Source organism: Heptranchias perlo, chromosome 6 (assembly GCF_035084215.1).
Source record: "Heptranchias perlo isolate sHepPer1 chromosome 6, sHepPer1.hap1, whole genome shotgun sequence".
Classification (NCBI taxonomy): domain Eukaryota; kingdom Metazoa; phylum Chordata; class Chondrichthyes; order Hexanchiformes; family Hexanchidae; genus Heptranchias; species Heptranchias perlo.
The window spans coordinates 37266471-37280411 of NC_090330.1; the positions used below are offsets into that span (position 1 = coordinate 37266471).

At 40.4% G+C, this 13941-nt stretch overlaps 1 protein-coding gene across 1 annotated transcript in view; it reads right to left on the bottom strand.

Moving 5' to 3' along the window:
• LOC137322907 (cullin-5) overlaps positions 1 to 13941 on the bottom strand; it is an 82979-nt gene that overhangs the window by 46401 nt on the left and 22637 nt on the right. The window contains exons 2-7 of the mRNA XM_067986128.1: positions 10031 to 10140; positions 8514 to 8613; positions 6924 to 7100; positions 4816 to 4957; positions 2665 to 2810; positions 2122 to 2202 (exon numbers count right to left, since the gene is read on the bottom strand). Of these exons, the coding sequence (XP_067842229.1) occupies positions 2122 to 2202; positions 2665 to 2810; positions 4816 to 4957; positions 6924 to 7100; positions 8514 to 8613; positions 10031 to 10140 (756 nt within the window). The remainder of the gene's footprint in view (positions 1 to 2121; positions 2203 to 2664; positions 2811 to 4815; positions 4958 to 6923; positions 7101 to 8513; positions 8614 to 10030; positions 10141 to 13941) is intronic.

The following is a 13941-nucleotide window of genomic DNA, read 5'->3' on the forward strand; positions in this document are numbered from 1 at the left end:
CTCTCTCTCCACATAAACGCTCCTACCATATTCACGGCTGCCCCATTCGATCTTGCTTCTCTACTCCCATGGTCTTGATCACAGGCAAGGCCATCTCTGACCACTTCCCTGTAGCCCTCACCATGCACGTCCTCTGACCCCCTTCCAACCACACTTCCGTCAGCATATGCCTCAGAAAAACTCTCCCCCAAGTCACTTACAACTGCACTTACAACTCTGAGCAGTCTAGCCTTTGGCCTTCCATTCACAATAGTTTAGCATGTCAATCTGCTCAACCCTCATGTCTATCTTTGATGCCCCTGACCCCAGTAGAACTTTTACTCTTTGCCATTCTGGTAGCTTCCCCTGGTATGGCCCCCATTTTCACTCCAAGTCCAAGAGCATATTTGGCTCACAACTGGTTTAGCTGTCCATCAGGATCTGGCTGGAACACATCAACCCAAAGCCACCCACTACTCCAGGATCATCCTGGAGAGCAAAGATAACCCCCAGCTTCTTTTCTCCACTATCAACTGTCTCCTTAAACCCCTCCCCCCTGCCCCCTCCACCCTCAGGTCCAACAACAACTGCGAGGAGCTCATGGACTTTCTTATCACTAAGATCGAAACCATCAATTCAGCTGCATTCCCACCACCCCCCCCATCCATCCTTTACCCACCAAGCCAAACCTCCCCACCAGGCTCCCCCTTCCCTAGGTCTGATAGGAGAAACTAGAGAAAGATGCTTTATCTCCCCTCATCCTGTCTGAGCTTACCTTATCCATGAGACCACCTTATCTACCCCCCGTACCTTTGACCCTATTCCCATGAAATTGCTGACCACCCAACTTCCCTTCCTGGCACCCCTCTTGTTAGGTACTCTTCACCTAACCCTTTGACAACTGCCACCACCCCCCTGCAAAAAAAATCCTCCCTTGTCCTCTGTGCACTTGCAAATGGATGCCCCATCTCCAATCTCCCTTTCCAAAGTCCTTGGACGTGTGGTCACTTCCCAAATCCATGCCCATCTTTGCTGCGACTGTGTTTGAATCTCTCCAATCAGGTTTCTGCCCCTGCCACAGCCCTAAAATATCCCTAACCAAAGTCACAAATGATATCCTCTGTGACTGTGGTTCATTTTCCCTCCTTGATGTCTCTGCAGCTATTGACACTGTTGACTATACTATCCTCCTCCAATGCCTCTCCTCTGTTGTCCAGTCTGTGGAACTGCCCTTGTTTGGTTCCACTCTTCACTACCCAGTTATTGAAAGAGCATCTCCAGCAATGGTTTCTCTTCTCATTGCCATGCCGTTACCTCTGGAGTCCCCCAAGGATCTATCATTGGCCCCCTTCTCTTGCTTATCTACATGTTGTGCCTTGGCGACTTCATCCGATAACATGGAGTCAGCTTCCATACGCTGACAACACTCAGCTCTACCTCACTACCACCTCTCTCGACTCCTCCACAGAGTTAGTCGCCGGAGACAAGTTGGACTGCTGTGGTGTAAACGGTAAAGTTCAGTGCAATTACATGCTCTTTAATGTACAAGGTACTGTTCTTTTTAGCAAGCGTGTCTTAAATAAAATTTGTGAAACCACATACATGCTGGTTTACTTCGTTCAATGGTGATTTGGGATTTTAAATTGCAAGTTAATATTTGAGAAACGCCACTCGTTTTACTGTCCACCTCATATAGCGGGCAAACCAAGTTAACACGAACGTGCCCGATATAATCGGTGGGGATTGTACTGATCACAAGGGCTTCTGAATGATGCAATTCTTACTAACCCTATACATTCTGATCAACTAAAAGTCCATAAATCTGGGTGCCACAATACATTGTGCCAATACATGGGCTGACAGTGAGCCCCACATGGTAAGTTCCAAATTTTGGCCATATTGTTATGTAAGGAAGTACAAAGCATAAGCCAGTTATTTCTTCACAGGGTGACCACCAGGAAATAAAGGAGAGTGGCCCATTGCAGAAAGCAGTGGCAGAAACATGGGAGCAATTTACCACAGGCATGGATAGTGTACATCAGAGTGAGCCCAAGAAAATGCAGGGAAAGAATAAGAAGCAGAACAATGGGGAGGAGATACTAAAAAAATATAATTTGTAAACTCTTCAAAAGAAATACTCACAGCCTGAACAGAGTTGCATTCTCGTCTGGTTTCTAAATATCGAAGTGCCCTCTTCTCCTCCTCTTTTAATTTAGCATCTGCCTGTAAAAGGGATTTTACTTGCTTTTAATACAGCTCAATTTTATTTTATTCTCCCTCCCTACCTGAAGATATTAATTCCATGCCAGGGTACAGTTCTAGTGACCCTTGAATATCTCACCTGAGTGGTCATTCTTCATGCATGAACCTACATATATAATGAGTGCAAACCTGCTACAACCATTGGGGGCAGCGGAAGATGGAAATTTAATATCCAAATATGCATACTTACAGCAGGCATTACTGAATAATGGTCAGGAGAGGGAAATCTTGTATAATTGTCCCTTCCTTTACTCGAGCGTATGCACAGTAGCCAAATCTAGTGCTGCCACCCCAACTGAGATCAATCCCATTATATTAAAACTAAATAGCTATGTTTTTTTTTAAATTACCATTTTCTCAAATGATGCCATTATTGTATTGAGAAAAAATCGTATTTCATATATTACTCAGTGTTTAACTTACGTATTTCATGTAATTTTGTACACCATTTTGTTGCAAATAAGATGGGGCCTGTGTCCTGTAGAACCTCTCAGTTGAATCTAAATAAGCCTTTTCAAAATTATCACGATAAATTTGGAGCTTGTCCTCTGGATTAGAACACAGGTTAACTGCAATTAAAGAAAAAAACCTGGTAAAGAAAAATTTTGCAGAGTAGTTTTTCCAAAATCTGTAGACAGTTAAAATAATAAAATTTGGCACAATTAAAGTATATACAAATACAAAATACACAAGTTTGCCTGATTTTTTTCCCTTTTTGTCATGTATTCGTTTGTGACTCATAATTTGTGGCTGCAGTCAAGATTTCTCCAACTGGTTATTTTAACCTCAGCCTCCAACCCCAGTTATAGCTGAAGTCCAGTAGCTTAAGTGTTTTTGAGTTTGGAGAGAGAGGGCAACCCTGTTAGTCTGTCTGCTCAACCCACTCTAATCAGGGAAAACAGAGCTCTACGTACATGCACTCAATAGCATGCATGAAGCTTTTCTCATGAGCTCCAACTGCCAATTTTTTTTAATGTATAGAATCATAGAATGATAACGGTACAAAAGGAGGCCATTCGGCCCATCAAGGCAAGACCGGCTCTCTGCAAGAACAATCCAGCTGGTCCAACTCCCCCGCTCTTTCCCCGTAGCCCTGCAAATTTTTCTCCTTCAGGTATCTATCCAATTCCCTTTTGAAAGCCACAACTGACCCTTTCAGGTAAGTGCATTCCAGGTCCTAACCACTCGCTGCGTAAAAAAAAGTTTTTCCTCATATCGCCTTTGGTTCTTTTGCCAATCACCTTAAACCTGTGTCCTGGTTCTCGACTCTTCCTCCAGCGGGAACAGTTTCACTATTTACTTTGTCTAGATCCTTCATGATTTTGAACACCTCTATCAAATCTCCTCTCAACCTTCTCTGCTCTAAGGAGAGCAATCCCAGCTTTTCCAGTCTATCCACGTAACTGAAGTCCCTAATCCCTAGAAAAATTCCAGTAAATCTTTTCTGCATCCTCTCGAAGGCCTTCACATCCTTCCTAAAGTGCGGTGCCCAGAATTGGACACAATACCCCAACAGTGGCCGAACCAGTGTTTTATAAAGGTTCAACATAACATCCTCGCTTTTGTACTCTATGCCTCTATTTACAAAGCCCAGGATCCTGCATGCTTTCTTAACCACTTTCTCAACCTGCCTGCCACCTTCAACGATCAATGTACAAACACCCCCAGATTTCTCTGTTCCTGTACCCCCTTCAGAGTTGTGCCCTTTAGTTTATACTGCCTCTCCTCGTTCTTCCTACCAAAATGCATCACCTCACACTTCTCAGCGTTAAATTTCAGTTGCCACATGTCTGCCCATTCCACCAGCTTGTCTATGTCCTCTTGAAGTCTATCACTATCCTCCTTACTGTTTACTACACTTCCAAGTTTTGTGTCATCTGCAAATTTTGAAATTGTGCCCTGTATACCCAAGTCCAAGTCATTGATATATATCAAGAAAAGCAGTGGTCCCAGTACATACTCCTGTAAAGCTTCCTCCAATCTGAAAAACAGCCGTTCACCACTACCATCTGTTTCCAATTAATTAGCCAATTTCGTATCCATGTTACCACTGCCCCTTTTATTCCATGGGCATCAATTTTATTGACAAGCCTATTATATGGCACTTCATCAAATGCCTTTTGGAAGTCCATATACACAACATCAAATGCATTGCCCTCATCAACCCTCTCTGTTACCTCATCAAAAACCTCAAATCAAGTTGGTCAAATACACTTTGTTTTTAACAAATCCGTGCTGGCTTTCCCTTATTAATCCATACTTATTAATCCACAGAAATGTTAACAAGTTCTATGGCGGAGGTTTAGAACTTTTTCTTCAAAAAAATTTAAGAGAAAATAACTCCAATGATTAGAATACAATATAATTTTGAAATATATCTTTAAATAGAAATAGTATGTGTTTTTAAAAACACAAAGTATCACTCAGCCACTGACACAAAACTCTAACTTATGAGCCAGCAACATTCAATCACTTCCATTGGACATCTTGCCATCAGTTAGCTTCAGACAATTTTTTGTTTCATAGGATCATGGTTTAATCCAGGAGAGGTACTCGGCTTACAAAAAGTCTTACCATAAGATTCTCTGACTCCAATGACCAGCTGTGAGTCAAAAGCTTCTCCTAGTCTTTCAGCATGAACTAACTTCATTGCACTATCTTGAAGACGATTCTTAATATTGGAGAAGATTGACTCATTCCAGGTGTCAAGCATAAGCTGAAAGAATTAAAACACAGTCTGCAGTGAAGAAAAAACTTTTTTTCAGTTCACATACTATACAAACTATGTGTATTGTTAATGTGATGCTATAATTGCCCATTATATTCTCCCAAACCTACACATGCAAGTATATTAAATATTAAAAATGCTGAATAGTTTGCAACATTCAAATATATTGAAAACTCCCGTCTTTTGGGTTTGTCAATGGGAAAACCCATTTTAAAGGTATCATTTACCTGTAGTACCTATTACACCTGTAGGTGGCAGTGTGACTGGTCTTTTAACATTGTAAAGACCAGTCATGTAACATTAGTGGGTCAGTATTTTAGCCAAGAGAGTCAGCACGCACTTCCACCACAGAAAAACAAATGCAGGTGTAATCTCTAATTACAGTGCCTCAGTATGAGGACAAGAGACAAGTATGTTGTGATAAATTAGTGCAAAAAATAAAACTTGAATGTATATCTCATTCAGAATTACCTCCTTGCCATTCCATGAATGTCTAATGAATCCCATCCACCTAGGAATTCTACATGTCATCTACCCATCAGGAATTTGGTCACCTGTCCTAATATCTCTCTATGTGGCTCTGTTTCAAATCCTGTTTGACTCCTGTCAAGCACCTTGAATCGTTTTACTATGTTAAAGGCGCGATATAAATGTAAGTTGTTGTTATTGTTTAATTATGCTAATCAAGGGATAAATATTGGCCACGACACCAAGCGAACTCCCCTGCTCTTTGAAATAGTGCCATGGGAAGTTTTGCATGCATCCAAGAAGACAGATGGGGCCTCGGTTTGACATCTCATCTGAAAGATGGCACCTCCAACAGTGCAGCATTCCCTCAGTACGGCACTGATGTGACAGACTAGATTGTGTGCTGAAATCTCTGGAGTGGGACTTGAACCATGACCTTCTTACTCAGAGGAGAGTGTTACCACTGAGCCAAGGCTTACACCTAAGTAAAGTCAGAAAGATTAAATCATGCTCATCCAAATCTTTAGTTTTAATCAAAATGGTTTCCAAACCTACAATTCAGTCTTCAATTATCTTAATGTATATTTTAATAAAATGTTATTTGTGGCCACCTGGCAAATTTAGGGACCAATTAAAACGACACCAGAATGCATATACCCAGTATAGCATGACTAGAAAGGACTTAAAGGTTCACATGTTGGCTTGTTTTCTTTAGGTGCACAACTGGCTGCACCACACATGCACAAAGCAATGCAAAAATATCAAGCCTTGTACACCTTTGCAATGCATTTTATAACATTTCTCTTATTCAAATATTTATCAAATGCACATTAAGATAACCATGAAAATAAATTTGGGTTTAAAACAAAAAAGTATTTGTGGCAATGGAATGCTTAATCCATCAAATAAACTGAAGCCAGTAAGTATAAAAACTAGCAGATTTCCCGTGCCATTGCTCAAGGGCAATCTGGTGTCTTAAGCACAGTTGTGATGGTTATCTGATAACCTGGCCTATCCTTTAATGCCACTGCTCAAGTAGTCCTTAACAGAATCCCGGTAATTGCAGTTGCTGGTAAATATGCTAACGTCATTTAGAGGTATGTAAATTGCCTGTCAATGGCAGGCTCCAGGTCAAAGCCCAGAACAAAACAGTTGGCTTTCATTCTTTTTTAAGATTGTTTTGCAAGTGTAACCAAGTGATTTCTAGAGTGTAACAGATGTGCACCAGTCCCAGGACATTTTATATGTAACACATACTACCTAGTCTTCTGTGGCATTTCTCATAGCAATTCAGATGATATGTTGTTAATAAGGACAGGAAAACAGCATCATAAAAAGCACAATGCATTATTCTGCTGCTACAGTGGATTGTGTCCTTTTAAACCCACAAAGTTTAATTGCTGTTAAGTAAAACACAGAGAATTTTAGGCAACAACACTGTTACCTTGCAGTAACCCAGGTAATTATAAAATGCACAGCTGCGTACCTTTCTCACAATACTGTCCTCTACATTGGATTTCTTATTACTGCCCTGTTTGCCCATTAAAGTAATCTCTAATTGGCAGAAAGGTTTGGGCAAGATGTCGCACTGTGTGAAGAATTTCCGCCATTCTGCAATGTAGGCTTTCAGCAAAGCAGTGTCATCCTGGTGACTCAGCACCCTCTGTAAAAAAAAAAATCAACAAATATCACGTACATCAGGTCAGGCAAAAATATTTAGGGTGCAAAAATGCTATCTCTAGGTAGTACTCTACCACAGACTTTGTAGGGAGGAAAGGTATGTTACATCCAGGCATCATTAAAATGTAACCAGTACACTTCAGTCACATAATTCTTTCTGAACTTTTCCAAACAGCAATTACTAATAACTGAAGTGCTTTAGTACTTGCACCATCATTTTTTTTGAGACGGATGGTCGTCATGCATAGTAACGAAGACAGTAGAAGATAGCGAGACTTGGGGGAATGCAGGGAACATGGGTGGGAAGAAGAACAAAAGAAGTGGTCAGAGATAGCCTTGTTGATGATCAAAGCCTCAGAAGTGGAAAGCCCATGAGGCAGGGGTCGAGGGAGTAGCCATGGGTGGGACAGTTTACATGAAGGGTGGAAGGATAGGAATGCCGAGGATTCAGAGAAGAGGATACGATTCTAATTTTGTTTTTCAGTATTGTGCTGTATTATTTGCTTTCTTATGTATTTTAACCTGTAAATAAATCTGAAAGTAGTTTTAACCTGTATATATTGGTCTGACAGCATCATACTTCTTGCCATTTGGAAGATGTGGAAGGGCATAGTAAGCATCCCGTGTCATCTTTAGTGAACAATATGCTACAATTAGGGGTTAGTTGTTAAATCTGAACATTATATATGGGCGCAGATTTTAGTTCTTGATTGGGTTGTTTATGAAAAGCAGCTGAGCTGTGAATATAAAAGTCTAAATTGTAACGACAATCCGTAATTATACAGATGGGCTCACAAAGGCACCAAGTTAGTTATTATGAAGTGACCTTTGAAAGTTGTTTGTTAAATTGTTGATTCTGCTTAATTTTGATACACATATGTGTTGTGTGTTTTCATATGAAATGACCATGTTTTGTGAAATGTTTTACCAGCCAAAAATAGTGCTGTACAAATCTGGAAAGTAGTTTTCTCAACCTTAAATATAGATTTGTGCTGATCAAACGGTTAATCCCTAGTCTCTCATATTCATGGAAAACATTGATACAGAAAATAAAGTTCACATCAAAAAATCTTCTCCAGTTAATGAAAAAGGGGTGAAAACTTTCTTACAAAAGAATTGTTGATTTGTAGTTGGGTACTAATTTTGTCACATGATATTTGATTTGGTAAAATTATGCTTTGTGGTACAAATAAAGAGTTCTGAATAATACAATAGGAGCTTTGTTATAATTTTGAAGTGGTGTGCAAACACAGTTAAGTATTTCTCCAGGCTTGAACGAGGCATTATCATACAAAAGTAGTATAAAAATAGTGAAGAGAGTCTGATTAAGTGTTTCAGTATAGTTAACAAAGCATTCAATACATAAACACTTTTATTTTAAAAAATGTAGACTTACAGCTTGAGCTTGTTTGATAAAATCTAGAATGTCTTCTTTGAGGGCCTGATGAATTTTTGCTGGGCCTTTATCATCCCACAGACAGACAGCATGAACATCCCTATGAGAAAACAACAGTATTTACAATGTAGAATTCTGTACAAACACGAGAGACATTAACTTCAACTAAATGAAGGCACAGCATACCTAGAAGTAATTCATCAAACATGCATGAGGCTTTTTATGTTTAATTCTATGTGAAATGAGTTTGGGCAGTTTCAGTCCCATTCCCATTGGGTGAAGGGCCACAATGCAAAACTGGCCACAATTTAGCACTAATTAGCATTCTTAATCTATAAGGACGGCAAAAGCAAAATACTGCGGATACTGGAAATCTGGAAGGCATGCATGTGAAATGGGAAAAATTATCGGCTAGAGTGGTGCTTTTCTGGGATCAAAGTTCATTTAAAAAAAAACTCTGCTAAGTCAGGCAGCTTTACTCTGTAAATGGCGAAACAACGTCCGATGCTGAATTCTTTGTTTATAGTGGGCATAAAAGTGATAACAGGTTTCATTCTTCAGAATGGAAATCCTTCGCAATGGGTAAATTTCTTATCTTCCATCAAATAACTACAGAAAATCAGGCACATTCTCATACTTTGTGTTGAGGATTAAACTTATTTGCTCTATTAGCCCGTGCACTTAAAAACGTGACTTCCAAGTTGGAAGAAACTTGAGTATATGGGCTGATTGAGTACAAATAAAATCAAATAATTCTACGCTGCTTCCAAATGCAGTAACATATTAAATTCATTTGCTCAACTCATACATGACTATAAGCACTTAGGTTAGACTGTGTTGTAAGGCTGAGGGGTTTTGAGGATGTCAAACCATAACAGCAAAACATTGAGGTTTGTCAATATCTGAACTGTAAGACTGTACTAAGACCTGGAACGCAAACCGCAACTACGTGGAGAGACTAGGGAAGCTGGGATTGTTCTCCTAAGAGCAGAAAAGATTAAGGGGAGATTTAATAGAAGCATTCAAAACCATGAAGGGTTTTGATAGAATAAATAAGGAGAAACTGTTCCCACTGGCAGAAGGTTCGGAAACCAGAGGACACAGATTTAAGATAATTGGCAAAAGAGCCAGAGGTGAGATGAGGAGAAATTTTTTGCACAGCAAGCTAATATGATCTGGAATGCACTGCCTGAAAGGGTAGTGGAAGCAGATTCAATGGTAACTTTCAAAAGGGAATTGGATAAATACTTGAAGGGGAGAAAATTGCAGAGTGTGGAACTAATTGGATAGCTTTTTCAAGGAGCTGGCACAAGTACAATAGGCCAAATGATCTCCTTCTGTGCTGTAAGATTCTATGACCCTTACCCTAACATGTTGACTGGAGTCAGGGATAAACCATTGAGGCAGCCAGATGTGCAGACCCACTGAACTTCCACTGACTTGCCACATAAGACAAAATCTGTCCCAACATTTTTACATAGTCTCAATTAGATTTTTCAAGTAATTCAGATACTTACGAAAATAAGTCAAACCATTGCTGCTTTGTCACAGATTCCTGCCGTAACAGCTTTAGAACAATGGGACGCATAAGATCCCATTTGTCCTCAAACTGGAGGGAGCCTTTATTCTGAAAGAAATTAACAAGATGAGTAGGAATGACAAGCAACATATTTCAAGATTGAATCACTTGCATTAAATTCCTCAACTCAAGTGAAATCACCTTTTCATATGTAATGCCAACATGCCCAGAATGTGCATTGCTCACTTTTCTCCCAAAAAATTAATACACTCCTCATCCACATTTTCTAAGTCCAAGTACAGTCCACACATCTCACACCATCTCCGCTTATCCCGGACAGCTGCCTATATCGGGTAAATGACACTAATCATTTGCCATTACAATAGGCATCAATTACAAAGGCACCGCTTAAACGCGCCGACTATTTTGTGCAGTTCAAGCAGTTGTTCATACCTCGCTAAAGTGTATTTGCCTGTCATTAAGTCTTTTCAGGCAGCCCAGCCACCTTCAGTCACGCCCCGCAGCCTCTCTAACTCCGGCAATTGCTACTTACAAACAAGTGACAAAGGTGAAGGATACCTTCTGACACAGCCTGCTGAAACTCAAGCTGTGGGACGTGGGGGTGGGGACAGTATTGCAATAAAATGCAGGAATAAGGCAACAATATAAATTACACAAAAGTAAGTTGAGATAAATGGGATTATGACCACTGCGTACTTCAGCCCCATTCAGCTCTCCAACACTTCAGAAGGTGAAACTGACCAGACCGCAATCTCTCTTCTGTTTGGATCATTACTGTGAGTACCGGCACTGGGGCATTTAGACAGAGCTGGAAGCGGAGAGACGGAAGATGTAGATTTCTTCCGTGCTTTTAAAAGATTTTGGTTACCCCGGCCACTGCATATAGTGGGCAAATTGCCTTGACACCAACGCGCCCACTATAAGCAGTGGGGACTGCATGTAATTTCTCAGATACTCCAGATTGATTCAGTAAGCAGTGCAGGTAAGAAAAAAAGTGCAAAGACAGAAAAAGAGAAAGCAAGGGTAAAGCAGAAAAAGTAAAAGTGAAAGGGAAAGAGTAAAGAAGAGTGCAAGAGTGGAAAAGAGATGAAAGCGTGTACAAGAAAGTGTGAGGAAGAGGGAAAAGGGGAAAGATGAGGGGGAGAGAAAGAAGGGGAAAGACGAGGGAATATAGGAACAGGAGTAGGCCATTCAGCCCCAAGCATGTTCCATCAATCAGTTAGATCACGGATGATCTGTACCACAACTCCATTCACCCGCCTTTGAACCATATCCCTTAATACCCTGACCCAACAAAAATTATCGATTTCAGTCTTGAAAATTTCAATTGACCCAGTATCCACAGCCTTTTGGGGTGATGAGTTCCAGATTTCTACTAACATTTGTGAAAAATACTTCCTGATTTCACTTCTAAATGGCCTAGCTTGAATTTTAAGATTATGTCCTCTTGTGGTGGATTCTCCAACCAGATGAAACAATTTCTCTATCAGATCACCCCCCAACCCTCTAAACTCAAGCCAAGGTTATGCAATCTATCCTCATAATTTAACCCTTTAAGCCCTGGTATCATTCTGATTTATTTGCTCTGAACCCCTTCCAAGGTCAATATATCTTTCCTGCAGTTCGTTGCCCAAAACTGAACACACTACTCCAGATGGAGTCTGACCAAGGCTCTGTACAACTGAAGCATCACTTTCTCACTTTTGAATTCCAACCCCCTTGAGATAAAGGCCAATATTCCATTAGCCTTTTTGATTACTTTTTGTATCTGTGCACTAGCTTTTATTTATTTGTGTACATGGACACCTAAACCTCATTGCTCCTCCACAGCTCCTAGTCGCTCGCCATTTAGAAAATATTCCAAATTGTCCTCCTTTGATTCAAAATGGATGACCTCACACTTCCTCACATTGAGGACCCTCCATTCTACTATAGTTTTTCCCACTTACTTAGTTTGTTTATGTCACTCTGCAACTTCCTGCTCCTATTTACACAACTTACTGTGCCTCCTAACTTAGTGTCAACCGCAAACTTGGATATACAACTCTATTGCTTCATCCTAGTCATTAATATATACGGTGAAAAGCTGAGGCTCCAGTACGGAACCCTGGGGAACACCACTTGTCACATCCCACCAGAGAATATTCTCTTTATCCCTAATCTCTGTCTCCTACCTCCCCATCACTTAGTGACCCATGTCTCAAAAATACCTCCAATTCCGTGCACTCTCATTTTTGCTAATAACCTTGTGTGCGGAACCTTATCAAATGCTTTCTGAAAGTCCATATAGACAATGTCCATAGGCATTCCCCCATGCTAGTGACCTCAAAAAAATTGAACTTGATTAGTCAGACATGACCTACTCTTCACAAATCTATGCTGACTCTCTTTGATCAGCATGAGAATCCCTACGTGGTCAGTTTTCGGTAAAATATTAAAATGTCTACGTGGCAAAGAAGCAGAATGCAAAATGGTTAGAAAGGGTTAATTAGTTAGTAACTGAGATTGATACAAGTGGCCTGGCCCTCCTGCTGGGCCATATGTTTGCGTAGTCAGCAGGTTTGCATGGTCTTATCAATGTAGAGTCTTTGATGTGATTCAAGGACTGGTCTGAATGTCTCCATGTTTATGGCAGATCAATATAGGTAACGAGCTTAGCCAAAGTTGAAAGACATTCCAGGTTGGGAGATAAGGAACAGAAGGAACAGGGAAGAACATTCCAAGTTGGAAAGTGAGGAAGTTATCCCCTTTGATGTCTAACAGCAACATGGTCAGCACATGATTATTTATGATTGGCCGGAAATAATGTAACCTCGCATGGCAACCTATGCCCAGCTTATGATTGGTGTTGACCCTCGTTAAGTATGTTCCAACCCTATTGATTTGTATAAAAACGTGTGGATTTCTGTATGTTTTTGTTCTTGCTCTGCCAGCATAGAGGGACTCTATCAGGAGTCCAAATCAATGCTGCAGACTAAGAACCCTGCTATTAAAGATGTGTTGAACTTTAAAATGTATTCGACTTCAGTTATTACTGAACCAGACTGAGGGGAAAGAATCCGGATGGTCATTTGGTGGCAGCGGTGGGATCTTAACGGTCGTTCACCGAGAGTTCGCGGAGTAAGAGGCGGATTGTCTCAGACACGGAGGAAGGAAATGGCGCCCCGATGTAAGTAGTCTTAATTTACTATGTCGGTTTTCCTCCAATCCGTCAGTCTGACGACGAATCGTCCAATCGCTAACACTCGCGTGGCGTCCTTACAAGATTCAGGTCAGTCTGGCGAATACACAGAAAGAGCAGGTAGGTCAGTGGTTAATATCACTGAGGGAATAACTTGTAAGCGGTAGGTCAGTGGTTAATATCACTGAGGGTAGTCAGGGTTTAAGTTCCTGGTGATTGGATATAAACAGGAACTATTGATAAAACTTAGATGCCGCCAAAAAGGCTCAGGAATTAATTTGGAAAAATAACAGAGGTACCACAGCCAAAGAACTAATTGCTTTATGGAGACAGTACTGTAAAAAAAATGGATAGAATTAAGTGACTAGACAAACGTTTAAAAGACAGAGACCCGAAAAAGAAAGGTTTTGTTGTTTAAGTGTACTGTCCCTTTAAAAAGCCTGTCTTGATCAGTGTTTTTTTTTTCGGTGTTGTGGGCCACGCCCCCTTCTTACTGTGTCTTACGTGTTTTCTTCCTTTGTGTAATGTATCTGTCTTGTCGTGTGTTTAATTCTGATACTGCCGAATTAAAATTGGAGTTATTGAGGTTAAGTGACCTATTAAATTCTGGTTCTTATAAAGTGTGGGCATGTTAAATTCCAGACATGGGATCTTCAAAAAATTGGCATTTTGAATGTTTATTTTGTGATTGGCTGTGGTTTAAAAAG